This window comes from Camelus ferus, chromosome 2 (assembly GCF_009834535.1).
Source record: "Camelus ferus isolate YT-003-E chromosome 2, BCGSAC_Cfer_1.0, whole genome shotgun sequence".
NCBI lineage: Eukaryota > Metazoa > Chordata > Mammalia > Artiodactyla > Camelidae > Camelus > Camelus ferus.
In genome coordinates, this window is record NC_045697.1 from 39,093,598 (window position 1) to 39,117,047 (window position 23,450).

At 39.4% G+C, this 23,450-nt stretch overlaps 1 protein-coding gene and 1 long non-coding RNA gene across 2 annotated transcripts; one reads left to right on the top strand and one right to left on the bottom strand.

Moving 5' to 3' along the window:
- Window positions 1-4,926: 4,926 nt before the first annotated feature.
- On the bottom strand, window positions 4,927-16,139 carry NOA1 (nitric oxide associated 1). Its single transcript, XM_032498107.1, is given in 5 exon segments — window positions 4,927-5,651; window positions 8,863-8,941; window positions 14,840-15,068; window positions 15,070-15,482; window positions 15,485-16,139. Coding segments are annotated over 4 exon segments (927 nt in total). The 5' UTR covers window positions 15,714-16,139; the 3' UTR covers window positions 4,927-5,651; window positions 8,863-8,885.
- Window positions 16,140-16,373: 234 nt separating this feature from the next.
- Window positions 16,374-23,359, top strand: LOC116669160. The gene is made up of 2 exons (XR_004326530.1): window positions 16,374-16,768; window positions 22,251-23,359. It is a non-coding gene; the product is annotated as an uncharacterized LOC116669160 (long non-coding RNA).
- The last annotated feature ends 91 nt before the right edge of the window (window positions 23,360-23,450 follow it).

Here is a 23,450-nt window from a genome sequence, read left to right on the forward strand (position 1 = left end):
CTATTTTCTTAATCAGAATTTTGTGGGTCAGGATCTCCACCCATGCTGTGATCTGTCCGTGGTACTTGGCAAAGCTCACCAGCAATGTGAAAAGACTCCCAGCTGGCCATGAAAGCAGGTTTATTTGATTTAAAACTACCTAAGATGGTAAGACAGCATGGAAATTACCCTGGGACCCTAGTTTAGGTTTGGGCAGCATTGCTGGAGTAAGACAGCAAGGATGTAGCACATCAGACACACGCACACATGCACACACACGTACATACTGGCTTTGAGAAATATTCTTCTCAGGCTGGAATTGTATATGAGGGGATTCAAAGGAAGCTAGAAAGGGAACTAAGAGGCAGTGACAGTGTCTCCAAGGACATTGTGTCATTACCTCTGCAGGTCTTCAAAGTAGGTTGCCTTTCTTTTCTGAAATAACACGTTTCCCTCGTAAGGCTGAAAAGTTCCTTCCTTTAGACTTGGGAGGGGCTCTGGTGTACAGAGGAAGTATTGTGCGGTGGTTGAAAACCTGGGTGTTGGTGGAACCGTTTTGCATTGTGATTGTGGTTGTTATTCAATGAACCTATACGTATGTTAAAACTCATAAAACTGTACATTGAAAAGAAAAAACGGTCAGTTTTACTGTATAATTAAACAGCCCCACAGGGTGCTGGGGCTTGTGTCTGTTTGAATCAAGCTCTGTTGCTCATTAGTTGCGTGATGCTGGGCAAGTTACTTGTGCCTTGGCTTCCTCATCTCTAAATAGAAGTAGTAACATATGTACCTCCTGCATGGGGTTGTTCTAAGGATTCAGGTAACACATGTAAAGTGCTTAAAACAGTGCCCAGCCCCTTGTACCTGCCAAATAGGGCTAGCTACTATTATAAGAAAGTAAAGGAATAAAAAGAAGGTATATGGTCTACCGTATGATTACAGCAGCCATGAATATTCTGAAATACAATTATCCTGAGATACTTTCCTTTAGGCAGGAAAGGAAAAAACTTGAGAAAGGTGTCAGTGTTACTAAGCAAATTAAGTCTGCTGTTTTTCAGGGAAGGTAAAAACCAACCAAACAAAAACCTCCCTTGTTCTAATTCATTCACTCATGCAATGATTACCTGCTATTTTCCAGGCGCTTACTGAAAACATAGAAGAGATCTTGGCAGTCACTCACTTTCAAAATCACCTGATGATGTGGTCTCTAGTACATGCGTGTCTTTTTTGAGTGTGTGGCCTCAGTTTTCTCAAATTTACCAACACTACTGATCAGAGATACTGACAGTGTCTGTGATTAATATCATACCTATTGCACCTACCAGTGAGACTATTGAGACCAAAGAAACTCATCCACTAGGTGATTACTCAGAAGGTAAATTCTGAGAATTATCCAATAACTGAAAGGAAGCTTCTGAAAAACAGGAACCTGAGATCCAAGTGATGGGTATATTAAGTATGCTCTAGACTTAGGAGTGTTTAGATCATGAAACTCTGGTACTAAATGAGAGACTATTGATGGTCTTTGACATGAAGGGAAAAAGTGAGGCATCATTCCTACATGGTGTTGGAATATTAATCTTCAGCTGTTTCCCAGCCACTACAGGATATCAATGGGCAGACAACGTGACAGAGACATTAAGAGCAAGTAGAGGTGCTATCTGTTCAATTCACATGAGTCTGAAGTCTTGTTTTTTATTGTTTAAACATTACTCTTTGACAGTTGTGAGAAAACAATCCCCCTGGGAAGAGGAGAGCAGCCAAGAGAAAATGGAACAGTCTGAGAAGGAGTGGAAATGATTGTATTGTTCCACGAGACAGAGCCAAGTGGGAGGGAAGCCAGGGTAAATGATCAGAGGCTGGTCTACAAAACAGCTCACCTTAGCTTGAGTGCTGGGTGCCTATGCAGTGGAGCAGTAACCACTCTGCCATGTCTGGCACAGCTGGAGCTCCAAGTTAGTCATCTGTAGGAAACTCACCTTGATCTCCATTTTGCAAGAAGTGTCTGAATGATCAGGAAACACAAGCACACATGATTGCATCTGTACTCCACTTCTTGGTTATCATGGGAAGTGTCACAAGTAACATAAACAAATTTAGACTCTGGGGAACTACGCAGATAAGGCCTAATGATTGGTAGGGCTCGCCTTTTGTAGTGATAAAAAATACAAGATCTATGTTAAACTTCACTTTGTCTCTAATGTTGAAGAAAATGCTGTTTTAAAGAGAGGGAAAGAGATATGATGGAACTTTTATGAATAAAACTGCATTTAATGTCACAGAAGTCAAAAAGCCCTTTGATGAATCTTACTTTATGTATCACGAATACAAAAGCAGTGACATTCTGAACACCACAAGGGTGCAGATCCAAGTAAACAAACTATTATAAACTTGCTTAATGGTTTTCTAGCCCCTCAAAACAACCTCTGTTTTGTGGCAGTGAGGGGGCTGTGCTGACACATTGCCATTAATTTCTCCACTTTAGTAATTCCTGCTGCCATAGTGTAAATGATAGGGATCAAGCGCAGTCTTCAAACTAAGATTAATGGATTAAGAAGTATCCATAAACTTACTTAAGGTTAGAAACCAACACAGTAAAAAAAAAACTTTCTTACTGCAAAATCCACTGTTGACCAGTTGGATAGACCAGCCCCGATCCTGGGCTGCATTAGGTTGGCCCAATGTGGAGTAAATTAATAGCAGATCCTAGTGGTGGTTCTCCACTGTCTATGCACAGAGAGTCTTCTTCGGTCTGAGGTACTGTAACCACCATTTACCTGGCTTTCTTGCCTGTTTTTGCTGAGAATCATGAAACATTAGGATTGAGAAATATCTAGTGTTATTCCCTCATTTTATAGATGAGAAAATTAAAACCCAAAGACATTAATATAACCAGGAAAACTAAAACTTACTTAGTAAATTGCACTATTTGAAACTCCTAGCAATATACCTTGGAACATTTTTAGATATGCTTCAGTCAAGCTTTATAAAACAAAGCCATTAAATTTTAGAGGTAAAAGAGTTTTAAGAATATAAATTATGAATGTTTAAAAACTGAATTTTTGCTAGTCAAGAGGCCAAAAAGCCTAAGGATAAGATAAGGAAGGAGAACTGATTTGCCTTCTAATATACATATTAATAAGTTATCAGAGTAGAGACAACATTCGTTTTTGGGTTCTGAATTTCTCCATAAATGCCAAGTTTACCTTATTTTCTTCATTTTAATCTAAAGATTTAGGTCTAAGCTCCAGTAAACAGAAGATAGAAATATAATGGCCACAATTTTAATTTGTAAAAATAATGGTATTTCTGTCCAAAATAAACAACTATATATCAACTACCAGTGAATTTTCCCTACTTAGGAGGCCACCGATTGTAGAGGGTGGGTATGGAAACTTCAGGGATATGTCTCAATTGTCGCAATGAGGGATGGGGCAGGAGAGTTGCTACTGGCATTTAGTGTCTAGGGATGAAGAATACTAGAAACTTACATGTAATTTATACACAAAGAACTACCTTCCCCAAGATACCAATAGTCTTCACCTTGAAACATGATGGAAGTGAGATCTACAAAGTTTTCACAAGTTGCATATGAAAATATTAACCCTTTATTCTAAGATGAGTGACTGAGTGAGGCCAGAGTGTACACAGTGACAGAGAACAAGGGACTGTCAAGCAGTTCATGCTAAACCTGAGTCTACAGGTTGCTTCTGGATCTGCATTTCAGGCCAGTTTACTTTATAAGCATTTATCTCAACAATGAGATCTGGGACTTGACTCATTAATTGTTCATTGTACCACGGTATAGTGCCACTGACTCAACTAGGAGTATCTAAATGAAAAGATTTGTGACTGATGTAACTTTTTTTTAACAATTTTTATTGATTTATAATCATTTTACAATGTTGTGTCAAATTCCAGTGTAGAGCACAATTTTCTGACTGACGTAACGTTATGCCATGTTTACAGGCAAATGTTGATAAAATGGTTAGTGTTCTGATACTTGGAGAATAGACTTCAGATTTCAGGAAGATGTAACTTGAATCCTTTTTTGTCTTAAGATTTTCAGGTACTTTTAGATTATGTAAGGTAAACTTCTAATTGTTCTCCATCATCTATTCGCCCCTTCTTAATAAAAATCTGAAATCCTCATTTCCCTCCACTCCCCTAGCTTCCCTGTGGGGCTTGTGGCCATGTAACTCTTGACCAATGGATGATGTCATGTCTGCAACTTCCAGCTTCCCCCTTCTTTTAAACAGGGGAGCTGTGTGCTCTTCATTCTCTTCTCCTCTTTCCACTTGCTGCAAAAGATGACAACTTGAGCAACCACCGTGGAGCCAGAGATGGAAGCCATGGAGTGCTCCCCCTGTTGGGTCCTGAGGTGACTTCATGAAGCAAAGCCACTTAATTCTATCTCATTTAAGCCAATGTATTTTGGAAAAACTGCTTTTCTGCCAATTCTTTCATATGCTAACTGCTAAGTTGCTCTCTCAACTAGACTCCAAATAAGAAATGCCATCTGGTCTCAGTTAAAAATAGTAGCAGAAGTACATCAAGAGTGAACCCTAATGTAAACTATGGACTTCGGTTGATAATAACGTGCCCATGTTGGTTCATCAATTGTACCAAGTATGCCACACTGATGAGGGATGTTGAGGGTAGGGGAGTATATATGTGTGGATGGGGTTCGCTATGTGCAAACTCTGTATTTTCTGCTCAATTTTGTTGTGAACCTGAAACTGATCTAAAAGAATAAAGTCTATTAAAAAATAATAATAGTAAAAAAAAAAAAAAAAAGTAGCGGGAGAAATCCGAATGTAGCAGAACTCCTTTTTAGAGTTCTGCTAGGTGTATTTGGGTCACAGACAAACACATATATGCACTATACAAAAAAGCAGCTTGTGTTTAGAAATTCAGTACTTTAAAGAGAGGCATCATCCAGAGTAGTTTAAAAAGGGGAAGGTGGGGGTTGCTTTATTACGGTGATATTTAACAAAATTCAACGTACGTAGTATGTTCTATATGGTTAATCTTCAATGTGAACAAGGTCAGCTTCGTATATTTATCTTCTTTTCTTTTTCTGCAGATTGTACACAAGGGAAGGAGGCTTCTTGGTTTTATAGGCCGTGCTTCTTGGGATGCACTCTCCTGTGATGTTGACGATATGTGGTAAGAGCGGGGGCCGGACCGTCAGTACTGTTCCTTGAGGTGTATAGCCTCAGAGGTGCAGTCTGTCTTTAAACTGAGGCGTTACTGTGACCCAGCCTATGCAGGCACAGGGCAGAGCACAAATGCTGTTTGCAACCACCTTACCAAAAACACCAAACACAGCTCAGAATGGAGACCCAAAGGAGGCTGCTGTTGTCTTTCACTCATTTTTTTTTTTAAAACATACAATGCATTTGTGAAAAGGTACAAATTTATTTTCAGAGTAGCTTGCATCTTATGAATAAACTACTATGTATTTCTTAAAATACTCTGCTATGTCATTTAAGGTACATTTGTATAAAAATGTACTATAAGTTAGTAAGGCTACTTTATTTTCCTTTTAAAAAGTGCTTGGTGTAAAATTACCTGCAGAGGAGAACTTGGTATCAGCCACTGCTTCAGATTCCCCAGGTCCTTCGTCTAATGTAATGTCTTCAGCAACAAGAGGAGGAAATCCTGCCATTCTTTCCATGAGGAGAAAATGAAGATATTTGGAAGTTCACATTAAACACCTCATAACTCTAAGTAAAGCACTGATAAGATAATTCTGGGAAGGTACCAAGAATAAAATCTTTTTAAACATTAAACTGTTTAACATTTAAACATTTCAAACACTCCCAGTGGGAGGATACAGCTCAGTGGTAATACGTGTGCTTAGCATGCATGCATGAGGTCCTGGGTTCAATCCCCAGTACCTATAGTTAAAAAAAAAAAAGAAAGAAAAGAAACCTAATTACCTCCTCCCCTCTCAAAATCAAAATCAAAAAACAAAAAACCCCAAACACTCCCAGTGTCAAGGCCCCCCCATGTGGGCATCCATCTGGTGGTAACTTCCAGATAACAGAATCTTCCTTTATTAGCTATTTTTACAGCTCTACAGACATAATATTGGGCAATTAAGGCAACACCCTTTCAAATACCTTAGCTCTTAAGGGCCTGGCTGGACTGAGATTAATCCCCACCTCATTACAAGTCAAGGGTCCATGTATAATGGATAAGATTCAGTTTCTATTTACAGGTGTTTCCATGGATTGGAAGTAACTGGATAATAATTTACCTATTTATTAACAGATCTCTCTGTTTTACAGTAAGGACACCAAGACAGATGTTACAATATGGCTTCTGCTCCCAAGTAGATCAGAAGCTGGAAATAACATGTAAACAAATTACAAGGTACAAAATGCAATGAGACATCTATTAAATACTATGGTTGTGGAGGAAGAAGTAATAAGTGTTTCAGTCAAGGAAAACATTGATGAAGAGCAGTATTTTGAAAAACAGGTTGAAGTTACTCAGTGGAAAGGTATTCTGGGTTAGAATCATGTACAGACACCAAGACTGAAAAGAAGATGAGTTCAGGGAACTGTAGTTTAATTTGTGGGGGTGTGTGTGCACACGTGTATTAGTTATGAGACTTCTCTCAGTACTGTGGAGCTACCAAGGAATTTTAAGTAGGAAAGAAGTAAGGATAAAAAAAGAATACTGTGACTTGTTTCGTATTTTGGAAAAATCTCCCTAGTTCAGGGCTTCTCAACCTCAATACTGTTGACATTTTTGGCTGAATAATTCTTTGTCAGGGGGAGGCTGTCCTGTGCATTGCACAAATTTTAGGAGCTTCTGCTCAGCATCCCTTAAATTATGAAACCAAAAGTGTCTCCAGGCTTTGCCAGATGGCCCCTTGGGCTAAGAGTCAACCCTGGTTGAGAACCACAGCTCTAGTGGGGTAGGGTAGGAGGAGGGCAGTAAAAACTGGAAGCTGAGAAAATAAGGATCAAAAACAGCCTAGTGTAAGCAGCTTGCTTAAAGTGCAAGGCTGGATTCAGGGATATTAGGAGGCAGGACAGACTTGGACTTAGGAGATGGGTAAGAAAACTAGGAGGCAAGAATGAGTTTCAGAGCAGCCCAAGAAACCATTTGTGCTTACACTGGGAGGGAGAGAAGCCTGGGATTCTTGTTTTGAGAAGTATCAGGGATGTCCATTTTGAAAACTACATAGATGCATGAGGGTAGACCACCACAGTGTTCATTTTTATGAGAGCCAAACAAATTAAGGCTGTTTCCTTTCCTAGAAATCTCAATCTGCATTTCAACTTGTATGTTATTGTTTTACCCAAAAAGAAAACAAATCTAACAGAACTAAGGTCTTTTAGTGTAGAAAAATGGACAGATCCTTTATTGCTCCTTACATTTATATGCTCACTACTCTGCAACTCCTGCATGTCTCTGGAGTATTAACTTTAGGGCAGTTATTTCAAAAGAGTTTTAATTTCACTCTGGCTTCCTTAGGAAATCCAGAGAGAAAGCAGCATTTACTCCTCAAGTCAGGTTGATTTTATCCTCATTGAAGGGTGTGTGTATATTTTGCATGTTGACTTATTTTTGGTTGCATGAGCATTAGTTAATGGTAAATCACCTCTGCACTGGATGCACCTGCTATTTTTGCAGTAAATACGTCCCATCATCATCATCCGAGATACTTACATAGCAGTTACAACAGTGCCCTGGAACTTAATCTTCTCCACAACCTTGTGACATAGGTACAAGGGACAGAGGTGAAGGAAACTTGCCTAAAGTCACACAGCTTTGTTAAGTGGTGGAGCAGAGCGGGATTTGAACCCAGTGGTTCCAATGATCTTAACTGTTATACACTAGCCAACAGTGTCTACAGCATGTCTGGTTAGAGCTGAACAGTCCCCACTCAGTCTATGGAGAACTTAGTAAGAACAATTTCAGTGGCACAGAAAGGGCCAAACACAGACTGCAGAGGATGGGATGTGAGGAGCAGGAATAAGCTAGATTGTGAAGAGAAGGAATGAGCAGAACACTGAGTTTTGTTTTGTTTTTTTAAAGGTCACAGAAGATTTTTTTTAATCATGTGAAATAACGTTTATTGCTACCAATTATATAATCAGTATGTTTCTTGAGGAAAATTTGGAAAATATTCATATACACGAAAATAAAAACTATCTCAAATCCTAGTAACCAGAGAGACTAATAGTTAACATTTCATTTAACAGATAACTGTATTTTAGATCAATTACAGTATTATGCAGACAAACTATTTATTTATGATATGTCAGTTTCAGGTGTACAGCAAAGTGATTCAGTTATACATATATATATATACTTTTTGGATTCTTTTCCATTATAGATTATTACAAGATATTGAATATAGTTTCCTGTGCTATACAGTAGGTCCTTGTTGTTTATCCATTTTAATATATAGTAAGTGTGTATCTGTTAATCCCAAATTCCTAATTTGTCCCTCCCCCCAGCCCTTTTCCCCTTTGGTAACCATAGTTTGTTTTCTCTGTCTATGAGTCTATTTGTGGTTTCTAAATGAGCTCATTTGTATCTTTTTTTTTTAAAATACATATAATGCAATCATACGATGCTTGTCTTTCTAAGACTGGAGAAATTTTAACGCACTACTCATGGGCTGAAGTTAGGAACAAGCAGAGCAGGAGAGAAGAGGTGCGAAACTCTGTGTCTGGGATTAAGAACCTGGGCGGAGAGCTTTTCCACCCCAACGATGGCTGCTCAATTTTGGCACTTCTGACGTCTTGCACCTGGTAAGTCTTGGCTGTGGGGGCTGTCCTGTGCACTGCAGGATGGTCAGCATCCTCTCTGGCTTCCCCCTCTAGATGCCAGCAGCACCCCAAGTTGTGAGAATACCTGTAACTTCTCTTCACTCAGCACTATCCAATACAACTTTCTCCAATGACGTGGCTGCTGGGCAGTTGAAAAGTGGCCACTACAACAGAAGAATTGAATTTTAAATTTTATTTACTTTTAATCAGTTTATTTAAATAGCCACATATGGATACCATACTGGATAGTGTCACCTAGAGAAAATCCAGCTCTGTCACTATTCCAGGATCAGTCCAATCCAACATCCCTTTTCTTGTAAGAGTCCACCTCACTTTATAGCCAAAATCCTCAAGGTGAACAAGGTCAGGGGAGAGCTAGCTGATGGTATAACAAAGTTGGTTCTGTCCAACAAAGGCTTTCTTAACAGGGCTGTGGGACTATCACAGGGGACGTTAACCTAACTGTGCAACTGTCAAAGCCTGTCCTCTCACCTTGAGTAATGTATGACCCGCCCGCTTCTGATACAGAGTATCTGCCTTGTCCAAGGAAGTAATGTGCACGGGAAGGAAGTCTGAAGCCACAGCTATAAACCAAGCTGACTGATTTCCCTTAAGAAAGGAAGAAAGAACTTATTTTAAACAATGGAAAACTTGTAAAATTAGTACATTACAAGGTACAATTTGAAAAAAATCAAACTCCCTTTTAAAATACTGATATGGCATTGTAAAATGACTATAACTCAATAAAAAAGTGTTTAAAAAAATACTGATATGGCAGCTGTAATAAAAGTAATGCCTAAAAAAAGGGGGGGGGGGCAAAATATGGCAGAAGCAGTGCATTTCATCTGTCCATCGAACTATGATTCCTTTAATAGGCTTCCTGATACTTAATAAAAACACAAAAACAAAAACAACCACAACAGCTTCTGTTATAAAAAGGAAAAGGAAATATTGTCTACTTTAACTGTCCCTGTATAAAGTTAGGTTTATAATATTAACATTCTATGAGCTCTAAGGGAATACATACAGGATTTAAGTGTGTAAGGCCAAATTTCCAACAAATTATAAACCCACACAAACCCAAGAAGTTGTTCTAGGCAATGGCCTGCAAATTACATTCAGTGCTGTTGGACATATCCATGTTTCATTTTCCTTTTTCTCCTCACTTTGGCAAAACAGGAATCAATTCTACAGATATTCTAAAATCCCTGAATGATGCTATGTAAATGAATACCAAACAAAAAAAATACATAAAAGTATACATAGCATGGGATATAAAAAGTGTAGAATTGAATTAATGCATATAAGCTCTGTACCTAAACTTGTGACCTCTGACTTCCATGTAAAACAATACCACAGGAGACAGAAAGTATCTTTTCTTAATGCCAAGGTGTATGGGGCACTCAACCTCCTATTGAAAATATAGGTTTTAATACCTAGTACTTTTTTTTCCCATTTCCTTTTCCTAAGTTTTTATTACAGATGTTTTCAAACACACACACACACACACACACACAAAAGAACAGTATATCAGCCCTACAAAGGGAAGACCTAGTTATCAACATCTTGCCAGTTTTGTTCATCTATCTGCTTCCTTAAAGTAAATCCCAATACTAAGTCATTTTTTAGTGGTACAGACTTTCCTCACCTGCAGAAAATCTATATGGCCTGTGGTACCCAAATATAGAACCATTCCTGGTTTAAGCACAAAAGTTCTTGGAACAATGGAGTGTGTTGGCAAAACAATATTTACTTCTTTTTCTGTTATGATTTAAAATCTGTAAAGCAAAGGGCAAATTTTTAAAAGAATTACTTTCAATGAACATATGATATATTGTGATTTACCTTTAAGATAAAAAGTGATGATAAAATATTCCAGATTTCACAATAAAGCAAAGTATATAATTCAGATTTTGCTGCACATGAAATTCATATATTCTTTCTGCTTAAATGAATCATTTTACAAATGGCTCTACTCTGTTTTACAACTTAATCTTGAATAATGGCAATATAACTTTATAGGAGTGTGAGACAGCAGCATCCCCCAAATTCTGTCAAATTTTGTGTGAACTGAAAGTACTGACGATTCAGTTGCAAGCTAGAAAACATGTTGTCTCCATCAAAGGCTTCTGGGGAGCAGCAGTTTTCAGCTAACAGTCAGGCAATGTCCTACATTCTATTCTAGTGGCAAGTATGCATGCATTAGGTGCAAAATGATCACCCCCTTCTATGAGCAAGTAAAGAGCTTGAAGAACCTTTTCTAAATTCCAGTCTTTGGTTTCCTTATTTCTCCCAAATACTCAGCACAAAAGAGAGAGAGAGAGAGAGAAAGTTATGAATCCTGCGGCTTCTAAGGATAAAGAGCTCCTAAAGAGACTAGAGAAAATAGAAAGGAAAGCTAGGCAGTACAAGATTCTGCTAAGATTTAAGGAATAAAAATCTGATTAAAAAATAGAGACAGTAAAAGCAAACAAACAGATAAACTTTTGAGCACTTGCTTCTCGCGAGAAAATAAAATTATTTTATTAATTAAAATTAAAGATTAAAAAATGTGTGATATTCAGTGAGGCTCACAAAAAATACATAAGGGGGCTGCAAGTAGTTTTTCTCAGTATTTATGTTTGACAAAGCATATTAAAAGCCACCTGCAGTAAAGAAACCTTTTAAGTCTTTTATACCAGAGACCCTAATAATTTGGTTCAGTTTGGGAAACACTGGTTGAAGGCATCAAATAAATAGATCAATAAACTGGCACTGAATCCTACTGCCTGAAAGAACTTTTATATCTAAAACCTTGCAGGTCTCACTGCTGGGTTCTTGCCTTTCTGACTAATTGACAAGAGAGTACACATGACCAAGTAACTGCTATCCCTGACCTGAGTCTAAAGGAAAGAATGAATTGGTGAAGTTAAAGTGATAGAACATTACTAGGAAGCAGTGCAGTTGCTCTGAAGTTCTGTATTGCTAAAGAAGAAAAGACTGGACACAAACAATTGTTGTAGAGGGCAAAGAAGGTTAAAAGACCTATATGGGGACACCAGATGGGATACAATTCGAAGAATGAAACTATAAGTGATTCTGATGGCAAAGGGAGGAAAAATTCTTAAGAATCTAATGTTGTTTCACAGAGCCATACACAGACGATTAGGTACATTAGAACCTGGTCAGTAACCAGATTCAGAGGAAGCTGATTAATGGATCTGTTGTAAGGCTGCGTCCTAAATGCACACTTGACTCAACTGATGACTTGGATGATGATCCAAACTGCAAATGAATAAAAGGTTGTGAGATTTAATGAGCATGTAGGATATAGGCTGAATTGAAGATAAAATCAAAGTTTCCCAGGAGATTCTGCAATTGGATTAAAAAGATGTGTAAAAACAAGATAGGTAGAACTAATCCTATTCCAAATTAGGCTCATCTGAGGCACTTATACAAGAAATTTAGTTGTTTATGTCATACTTTAAGAACAAAAACAAATTAGAAATCATTGTGACAAGGGGCCTGTGTTCATCACTAGCCTTTCAGAGAGAAGAGCTACAGGAAACGAAGACAAATTGTCTGGATTACATCAGCACAGTAAGTATTCCATCTTTGCTGGATGAACCAGTGAAAGAGAAGAAAAGAGTAGAATGAAGGAGAGAGAGGACATTATACTTTAAAATACTTCAAAGTCTGCCAAAGGAAAGAGGCATTACATTTGTTCTGTACAGCTTTGGGGAACAAGACAAGTGACAGGGAGACTGCTCAGCTCAACACAAAGAGCAGGTCAGAGACCAAAGGGGTGACCTTGGAAGGTGTGGTGACACTGCTTCAGCTGAATGTGTCATGCCTTACTTCAGTTCAAGCTGGGTGCACCTCTTGATGGATATGTTACAGAGGGAATTCAAGCATGAAACAGGTGACTGGATGCAGTGATACGATTTCTTTCAACCTCCAAAATCTAGGATTCTGTAAATGTCTCCCTCACTAAGGAAACCACAAAGATATAAGTAGGTTATCAGCAGTAAAGCCTACCAAATGGCATATAGAACTTGATGGCATATAGGTTTTCCTTGAACCCTGAGCTGTTTTAATTAGTGAAATCAGAATTTAGTTTAAAATGAAAGTATACCTCCTTTTCTGCCAATTAAGACAGACTTGCAACTGAAAGTTATTGTTTCTAAAAGACATCAAAAACATACACAATTTTCTTTTGTAATTCCAGGGGTGTCGTAAAACCAGTAGGCATCTTTCCCATCTTGTGGGGTTAATTCTACTCGTTTGGTGGATTTATCTCCAACCATAACAAGTTGGTTTCCCATGTCAGAGGCAAGTGAATCAGTATCAAACTCAAAGAAGCTTCATCCTTCTGAATACAAGAATGTTCTTTTAATTCTTCCTAGAATAATTTATATTGAAGCTAGTAGTCTCTCCTTTAAAGCTTTTGACTCAAGATATATAATTCTTATGTTTGCCTCAAACAAATTACTAAGTATGGAGTATGGAATGAGACTACAATGATACTTTATTTCCAAAGGCAGTGGGAGTCAGACTCTTTTAATGATTAAGTGTGTGGCTGGCTGTGCACATTGCTCAGGTTGGGGATGTAGGGGTGGGTAGTGTTGGAAATCAAACTGTTTTTAGTAAAGGAAGATGAAAAGAGGTACCAAGGAAAGGAGGGCAATCTACTTTAAAGCTGCAATAGATCAAAGACCTATACTGGTTTGCAAGGAGATGGCTAGTATCTTAGTGAAAATATTTCTACTGCTGACAGTGGCCAGATGAGCAGTTATTCATGTTTCCTTTCCTAATTTCTCCATGCATCTACTGTATCAATTTTCTCATCACAATGAACTCTGGGTTTCCAAACAGCCTTGCCTCTAAAGGACCTCTATGTTCCCAAATGACTAAGTAATTTCTTCCTCCAAAACTGGCTAGCCCAGAATATTAGCAGAGACCCAACAAGAGGTTTCCTATAGAAGGCGCTTACCTACTACATAACCATGTTTTTTCAAGAGAGTAAGTTGATTTTGTTCCTGCCATTCTACCGCTTCAGTTGCATCTTGTTAAAGCCTTCTTTGCCTTTGAAACATTCTGTAAGGAGTTGGATTACAAATAGGAAACTTGAGAAGGTTTTAATATAGCACTTGAAGCAGCAAAGAATAAATACGTTGTTATAAACATTGTATAAGAAAAGAGAATAAGGAGAGGAAACTTAACATTTAGGAGGAGCTACACTATCTTGGGTACTGTGGTTATTTCACTCAGCTTTCATGACAGCTCTCTACAAAATTATTCCTACTTTACAGACTAGGAAACAGGATCAGAGACTGGCTCACAGGCTTAATTAACTAGGAGTTGAATCCCAAATCTGTAGGCCTGATTTCTTTCTATTTTCCCCGTACTACTAACTGGTATTAAAGCACTTCTGCGTATAATTCAACCAAAGTCCGCTACAGGAAAAACAGCTTTTCAAAGTTAAGGACTGGTTTCAAAGGAACAAACGAAGTAGTTAGTTTTGCCAGCTGTTAAAGACAAACAGGGTTATAGAAGAACCCATTTTACAATTACTATAGATGTGTCTTAAAGTCACAAAGTTGACATTTCTTCTCAACAAAGCCACACATCACATTGCCTTAGTGAATTATTCCAATGTTAAATCTGTTTAGTATTCTTATGAGTAAACTGAAGCCATAAGGGGTAAGACTGAGGGGTGGACAGAGGCTTAGAAAGTAAATGAAGGACTTTCTGGAGAAACATGCAAAGAACTAAAGCTACAAGGGAAACCTCCAAGAGAGCAGGAACTTCCTGTGTCCCCTGGTTCATCTATACAGCCAGAACAGTGACTGGAACGTAGAAGGACTCAATTATTTCTATTGGAAAGTTACCACAACAAATACTGAATTTCCAAGCACTAAACTGCCACGAAAGAGAGATGTGACCAAAGTAGTTTTTCCTTTAAAAGGAAAGACTTCTGCTAGCCTCTAGTGGACATTAAGGAAGGATACAGTACTACGTGCCTGAACCATAATGAGACTTCCACCTCAGAAAACAAAGGGGATGAGAGTCCTAAAACTCACCAGGCCAAGGGGAATCGGTAGCCCTGTCGATAGCCTCAGCACCCTTGGCGATGCAGTAATCGGACTCCAGGAGCGTGTTGAAGAGAGTGGTCTTGCTAGCGTTGTTGGCGCCAACCAAGCAGGCGGCGCCGCGGTAGCGCCAGGAGCGCTGGAGCACGGAGATCAATTCTTCGACTCCATAGCCAGTCTTGGCGCTGATGAGCCGCATGTCCCTGAGCACTGTGCGGGACTTTGGTCGAAGGATTCACATTATTCGCCGCGTCCCGAGGCCGGTCCCTGCTCGGGTGTTGTGGCCCTCGGTAGCCAGGGGGCGGCAGGATCCCGGCGCGGGCACAGTCGTCCCACAGTCGCTCCTGGAGCCGTTGCCGGTAACCAGCAGTATCCTGGGGCAGGAGGTCCACCTTGTTTCCTAGCACGATCAGCTGCTTGGGGCCCACCAACGCGGGCAGGTGAGGCAGCAGGTTGTCCGGCAGATCGAGGAGGTCCACCATGTAGAGTACCAGGGAGGGCTCGGCCCGCCGCAGCGCGGCGCTCACCAGCTCCAGGTACCGCTCGCGGCTCATCTGCAGACGCAGGGCGCGCCGGTGATGAATCAGCCGCCAGCAGCGCTGGCACACCTTCCGCTCCAGTCCGCGGTCTGCCTGTGCAGCTCCTCCACGAAACCTGAACAGTTCAGGAGGCTGAGCTGCACCGTCGAGTCCGGATGCCCCACGACCAGGTGCACTTAACGTCTGCTGTCCCTGCTCCTCCTGCCCTGTTGCATCTGTCGCTCCTTCTCCTCCTGCTGCTGCTGCAGCTTCCGCAGCTGGTCTTGGAGGCTCAGTGCGGGAGCCGGCTCCGGGACGTACTCGGGGAACAGAAAATGCTTCTCCATGTCAGCCCTTCCTTCGTAACCCCCAGTCGCTGTCGGGCCACGGGGAGGCCCACGACCCAGATCCGATGGGTGCTGGGAGCAGCCGTCCGCGCATCTTCTCTCGTGAGCTTCTCCGGGAGTTCATGGGGCTTTACTATGAGAGCGGATCGCCGCAGGACCCTGCAGAACAGCCTAGGAGTGAGATGCTCGGGAAGCATGAGAAACGCGAAAGCGGGCAAAGGGGTGGAGCCACCTGTTCGCACGCGCACTGAGGCCCCAGAGTCGCGTTAATTACTGGAGGAAAGCTCGGGACAACCTGAGAGCAGTCATTTGTCAGTTGGCTCACTAGCGCTCCTCCTCCTAAAGCTAATGTCGTGAGTTCTCGCGATGAGAGCTCCGTGGCCTGGAAATCCACTTAACATGGAGGTAAAAGTACTAGGGACTTAGAGACTGAGCTGGGTTAGACAATTAGACTAGTTAATGAGAGTGTGTTTACTTTCAGGCTTCTTTAACGCGCCGCAGCTTACCCTACCTGCCGTTAAGAAATCACACTTTTAAAAGCTTTGCGTTTTTTAGTTTTTGGAGCTGGAAAAAAATTGAACATCGAATATCCCAGACACATGGCCATGGTTAAAACCATGACCATTAATATATTTATTTGGCTTTTTTTCATGGCCACAATTAAAATCTATAATTAATACATCTTCTTGGCTTTTTTTTTTTTCAGGTGTTAATATTTCCCCAACAATATTAAAAGGCAGAACTCATTGGCTAGATCTGAGTCACAGAGTGTAGGCGTGGTCCTCGCGGTTAACCCCACGAGGCTTCAACCCACAAACTGCGCATGTGCCGACTCACCCTTCGCGAATTTAGCCCACCCTTGGCGCAGGCGCACACGATATATGGGCGTCTTTGAGGGCGGAGCTTCGCGTGGGACGCAGCGTATTCTGGGAACGCCGGAGACGGAAATTACTTCGCCACACTGGTCGTCGGACTCGCTTGAGCGCTTGTCTGTTTGTGATTTCTAGAGTTCGGAGCTGGTCAACTGTTTTCTAACCTGTATGACGCGGACGAGGGTAGGTGACCACTCAGAACTCTCCGCAGCGACCCATCTAAGGAGGGAGACGTGAGGAGCTGGACGAATTGAGGATTTGCGGCCTTTCCCCGAGCCCGTCGCACAAGTGTCCGCAGTCGTGTGTCCCCCATCCTCCAGACCGGGAACGAAGCTAGGATTTTGAGGGGTGGAGGGTACAGGGATCGTAGCATTTATGTTTCTCGTCACGGTGACTCTATTCCACTGTTCGCTGCTGGATAAATGTGACACTCCGCGTACTGAAATAGCGTGCAGAACCGTACGACAAATTGTGTTGTTTTGACTTTGTCTGAAACAAAGGACTCCTCGATTTTCCTTTAAACCAGAATTAGTGGATTTGTTGAATTTTTGAGCGTCAACCTGTACAAGGCATTGTGCTAGGCTCTGGAAATAAACCAGGGACAAATAATATAAAGTTGTTGAGGCGGGGGAGAGGGTTGGTCTAGTTTGGCATTCCTAAGTAAATTGTTTTAAAAGATGACCTTTACATTTCCTCTTTACACAAGGTGACACAGTTCTCAGATAGTATGTATTTTACTGAACAGAGCCAGTGTATCTTGTTTTTCTTTTTACATACAGAATCCTAGTCATGTATAGTGTATTTTCTTTATATGTTTTAATGCTCCCTCTTCCATTCTTCGCAGCTATTTCAGACTTCGTTTTCTTCTAGCTCCCAATCTCGTGGCCACCCCTCACATTTCTTCTTATTCCCTCAGCTGTTTCATGGAGATAATAGAAGCAAAAGCTTAAACTCCACTGCGTAAAATTCCGTCCCATTTTAATCTTGAGTCTGGAAATGTTCTGGCATCATTACATTCTCTTTTTCTTAACTCCTATCTCGGAAAGAAAGTTGAAAAAATTTTAGCTTCATGTTTCTGAGAAGGTAATAGGTTCTCATGGCTCACAAGCTAGAAAATGTAAAAATGTTAAGTGTAAGGTCTTATTCTTGTCCACCGTCTGTCCTGTGTGAGCCCTCTCCACAGAAGGTAACCACTGTTCTTAGATTCTTATCTTTCCAGGTGCTTTAAGCATTTTCAAGCAAGTATAAATAGCATTCTGTTTTCCCTCTTTTTACAGACAAAAAGTAACATTTATACTTTGTTGCACTTTTATTTTTTGCGTTACATATTTGTATCTATCCAGGAGATTTTCATATCAGTATATGGAGAGCATGTAAATTTTTTTTCACAGCTGCTAGTTTGTGTGGATATACCATAACTTAGAGTGTATCTTCTTGGTTGATATTTGGGTTACTTCCAGTCTTTTTCTGATTCAAACAATGCTGTAGTGAGTAATTTTGTACATGTTATTTTGTCTAATACAAGTATATCTGTAGGATAAGTTCCTAGGTATAAAATTGTCAGGTCAAATGATATGCAAATGTTACAGAAAATATTAATATTTTGCTCGATGGTGCCAATTGACCACCATAGTGATTGTGCTAATTGATATTATCATTAACTATATAATAATCCTGTGGGAAAGGAGTTAATGTTACCTCATTTATCAAGTCTGCTCCAGCATTGAGTCTCCATTCTACTCCTGCTTGTGTCCTTTGATATCATTATTAGATAGCCTCTCATTCGTTTTTAAACACTCCTTTTCAGCTGGATTCTTTCTCTGTGAAATAGATTTCTCTTTTCCTCAAGAAAATAAGTTGAATGCTTTGTTTCCCCCCCCCCCCCAATATTTTAGGAAATCAGAGACTTCTCGATTGATAAATCAGATGGACCTTTTTTAAACCTTCTCTAAACCCTGTAGTAGGCAACATTGTTGATGACTTCCTTGGGGAAACTCACAGGTTCCATCTGCCACATCAGTCTCATTTGATTCTTTTTATCTTTATGACTTTATCATTCTTTTCTGCTGTTTACATTAACTCGGGTTGATTTCATCCATTCTCCATGGCTTCAGTTACAGTCTGTATGTGGATGACTTCTGAGTACAGTTGGCCCTCCGTATCTGTGGGCTTTGCATGTGGAGATTCAACTAATCTTGGGTGGAAAATATTTGGAAAAAATTTCCAGAAAGTTCCAGAAAGGACAACTTGAATGTGCCTTGTGCTGACAACTGTTCATGCCTTGTTTTTTTTTTTTTTTTTTTTTTTGCTCCCCTTTTTTGTACTTCACAGTATTGCCTTTTTTTTTTTTTTTTTACAAGTTTAGATTTATGGCAATTCTGTGTTGAGCAGGTCTACTGATGTCATTTTATTAACAACATTTGTTTACTTCATGTCTCTCTCACATTTTGGTAATTCTCACAGTATTTCAAACTTTTTTCATTATTTGTTATGGTGATCTGTGATCAGTGATCTTTGATTTTACTGTGAGTCACTGAAGGCTCAGATGATGGTTAGCATTTTTTAGCAATAAAGTATTTTTAAATTAAGGTATGTACATTTTTTAAGATACAGTGTAGTGCACACTCAATAGACTATAGTGTAGTGGAAATATAACTTTTATGTGCTCTGGGAAGCCAAAAAATTCACGTAACTCAGGGTGGTCTGGAACTAAACCTGTATCTCCGAGGTACGCCTGTACAAAAGCATTTACGTTGTATTTACGACTACTGATGTAGCATTTACATTGCATTAGTTATCGTAAGTGATCTAGAAATGACTTAAACTATAAGGGAGAAAAGAATTTTTTTAAATTAAAAAAAATATATAAGGGAGAATGTATGTTGGTTATATGGAAATACTATGCTATATTACGTAAGAATTTGAGCGACCTCCAATTTGGGTATCCATTGGGCATCCTCGCACCAGTTCCATATGAATACCGAGGGACAGCTTTATTTCCAATCTAGACGTCTTGCATAGCTAAATGCCACTAGATAACTTCACTTAGATGTCTTCCTGGGTGCCTCAGCATTGTACTGCCCAAACAGTTGACTATTTTCCTTAACTCACTGCCCCTTCCAAAGCTGCTTCCTCCTGTGTTCTCCATCTTGGTGAATGGTATCACCCTCTTTTATTGAAGCCAGAAGCTTGGGCATCATTCTTGATTCCTCTTTTCTTGCCTTATGCCTAATGACTCAGCAAGCACTGAGGGTTCTGTCTCATAAATATAAAATCTATTCACTTCTCCATCCCCTCTGCCGCAATTCTGGTTCACCATCTCTTGCCTGGATTACGTCCTCAGACTCTTAACTGGTTTGTGTGCTTTCAGTTTCCTTGTCTTTCTGATCCCCTCTCCACACTGGGGCAATAGTGATCTTTCAGAAATGAAAATCTGACCATTCTGCTAAAACCTTAGAATGGTTGCTCGAAGCTCTATTGGTAAAGCCCAATCTTTTACCACTCCAACTTCACACTCTGTGCTTTGGCTAGACTGGTTTTCTTTTGTTCCTTGTATATCTTTCATTGTGGAGCGTTTTGCACTATTTGTTTTCTGTTTGGAATACTTTCTCTCCCCCTCCCACACTCACTCCCTCCTTTTGCCTGGCTTACTCTGCATAACTCAGCTTTTGGGAAGTCTTCCCAACCTCCTTAGGTCCTGGTTAGAAGTGTCCATTCACTTTATTCTTCCTTTAATTGGCTTCATCTTGTCCATATCTCCTCAGTAGGTGATAATCTACCTGAGGATACAGCCATTTTTAATCTTGTTGAAGGTAACATCTCCAATGCCTGGGACATAGTAAATGATCACATTCTATAAATATTTGATAAGTGGATGAATGAATAAATGAGCCTCCGCAGATTCATTTTCCTGCACATGACTAACAGTGGTTTTCCCTAATATCCTGTCTTCAGTCTTCATTCTTTATGTTAACTCTCCTTATTGTACCAACTACTTAATAATTCTGAACTCTTGGTAATTTAGACTCCTTATTTGACCTTCATATTTGTATCCATTTGCAAGTATTTAAAGGGATAAATAATCTACAGTTTTATTGAAAGCTGACTTCATCATTTCCTCTCCTTTTCCCACCTTCTGCTGTGTGGCTGTGTTATTAACCTCTAGTCTGTCATCAGAGTTAGAAATCACTGAGCTATTTTAGATACCTTTGTCTTTCTTACCCCTCCCCTCGTGTGTAGGGATTGGTAATTTCAGTCCATTCAAGAAGTATTTATTGAATAATTTATTTTGGATATAAAATTTTGAATCAAAATCTTACATTTTATAGACTATATAGGTCAGAATAGAAAGACAAAAATGCAGCACACTTAATATTTTTAAATAAATTACTTTTAAATTTTTCTTGGGGGCGGTGCTTAGGCTTACTTATTTATTTGTTTCTTAGTGGAGGTACTGGGAATTGAACCCAGGATGCCATGCATGCTAAGAACTCTACCACGCAGCTATATCCAACCCCCCACACTTAATCTTTTCTATAAGAAGATGAGACTAATTTTAAGACCAGTGGAAACCGATTTTTCAAATGACCTGTTATTTAAGATACTATTGCTGCGTAACTACCTCAAAGTGTGGCTGCTTAAAAGTTAATGTAATATATTCATGGATTCAGTGGGTCAGGAATTTGGACAGCATAGTAGGAATGGCTGGTCTGCTGCCTGATGTCAGTGGTTGAACTGGGAAGACTCAAAGGCTGGGTGTTGCCAGCTGGGGGCTAGGTGATCTGGAGTGTTTACTAACATGTCTGGCACCTGACCTGGATGGACTCAAGTACTAGGATTGCTGACTGGAGCAGCTATAAACAGTCTCTCCGTATGGTTTGGGCTTCCTCACCTAAGTAGTAGCCTTCACAGTAGTAGAACTTCCTAATGGTAGCTCAGGGCTCCAGAAGTAAGTGTTTTAGCAAACAAGGGGGAACTAACTGCATTAAATTTCCTGGCCTAGCTTCTAAAGTCATGAAGTGTTGCTTCAGCTGTATTCACTTAATTACAGAAGCGAGAAAAAACCCACCCAGACTTAAGGGGAGGAAACAGACTCCTATATCTTGGTAGCAGGAGTGTCAAGATCACTTTTCTTATAAGGAAGCATGTGAACTGGAAGAGATGGTTCTGGCCATCTTTGGAAAATACAGACTGTCATCTCTGTCCATGTATGAAAAGTTGCCTGTAATAGACACCCCTCCTTAATGTATTGCCCAGCAATTGGAATACTTTGGTGACTCTTCCCTCTTACTCTAATCTCTGACTCTAGTCCCTGAGGAACCTGTTGATCAGAGGACTATGAGCTTGCTACTAGTTATCATTATAGTTAGCTATTAATGAGCATTCTAGAGAAGATGGAATATTTAAAATTCACACAACTTAAACTGAACTTGGCATGAGGCCCCTTTGTGTATTAAGAGAATACCTATATGATGTAGACATAGACCTATGTATATTATTGCATTACAATTCAGTTAATGTAATTGAAATTTTAGAGAAGTGGAGTAAAATGTTTGTGTTTTATTTAGCAGATGCCAGTTTGTTTCTGGTATTTCCTATCATAGAAACAAGATGTTAACTAGTAGCATTTTACTGCAAGTGAGAATAATACTTGTGGTTTTTACAGATACGCAGTATGATGAGGATGATGATGATGAAATCCCCAAGATTTGTGGCAAGAGGCATGTTGGATTGTAGTCAGGTAGCTTTTTAGACCAAACTGAATAAGCTTTAAAAGTCACTGCAACATGTACAAGGATTTCCTGCTTATTCTGTTCTTGAAAATTAGAAGTTCTATATAAGTATGCTACTATGAGAGCTGGTTTCTCACTTAATTATTTAAATATTTAACTTTAACATTTGAAGTATTTTGGACCTATGGAAAAGTTACACAAAGAGTTCATGTATACATTTCACTTAGATTCCCTGAATGTTAACTTTATACTATGTTTTGTCTTTTTCTTTCTCTACATATTTTTTTTCTGAAACATTTGAGGGTAAGTTGCTTATAGAAGAACATTCTTTTATGTAATCATTAAGTCATCAAAATCAGGAAATTAATATTAATGCAATGATCTTATTTAATTTGAAGACCTTATCCAAATTCTTCCGATTGTCCTACTGATATTTTTTATAGCAAAATTTAAAAAAATTTCTTTGTTCCTGGATCCACCATGAGATCACATATTGCATTTAGTTTTCATGTCATTTTTTTATCTCTTATAATCTACATAGTTATAGTCTACAACAGTTTCTCAGTCTTTTTCTGTTTTTTTTTTCTTTTTTTTGGTTTTTTTTTACTTTGATGTTTTTGAATAATACAGGCCAGTTACTTTTTTAGAATGCTTCTCAGTTTGGGTTAGTCTGATGTTTCCTCATAGTTAGATTCAAATGATTGCTTTTGGCAACAGTAAATTTTCTGCTCTCAGTGCATTTTATCAGGAAGCACATGATGGTTATTTGTTGCATTAATGGTGCTGTTAATTTGATTCCTTAGTCTTCTCATGATTTTCAATAGGTTAAGTTACAATAAGTTATAGTATTTCAACCCAAATTCCCATCCAATTTGAAGTTAATTAAACTGTAATAAAACTCGATAAGAAGCTTTACATATAGGTAAGAAAAGTAACTTTTGAGTAATAAAGTTAACATCCCACTATGTTAGGAATAAAATGCTATAACTTCCCCTCTTACGAAACTGACAGTTGCTTTGTTTATATTAACATGATGCCTTGAGCCCCACCATCTCCAGGATGCACATTCTCTTGGATGACCCTCTCTCCCTTTTCAAACAACACATGCTTCTGAGATTCTCTACCAATTGTAC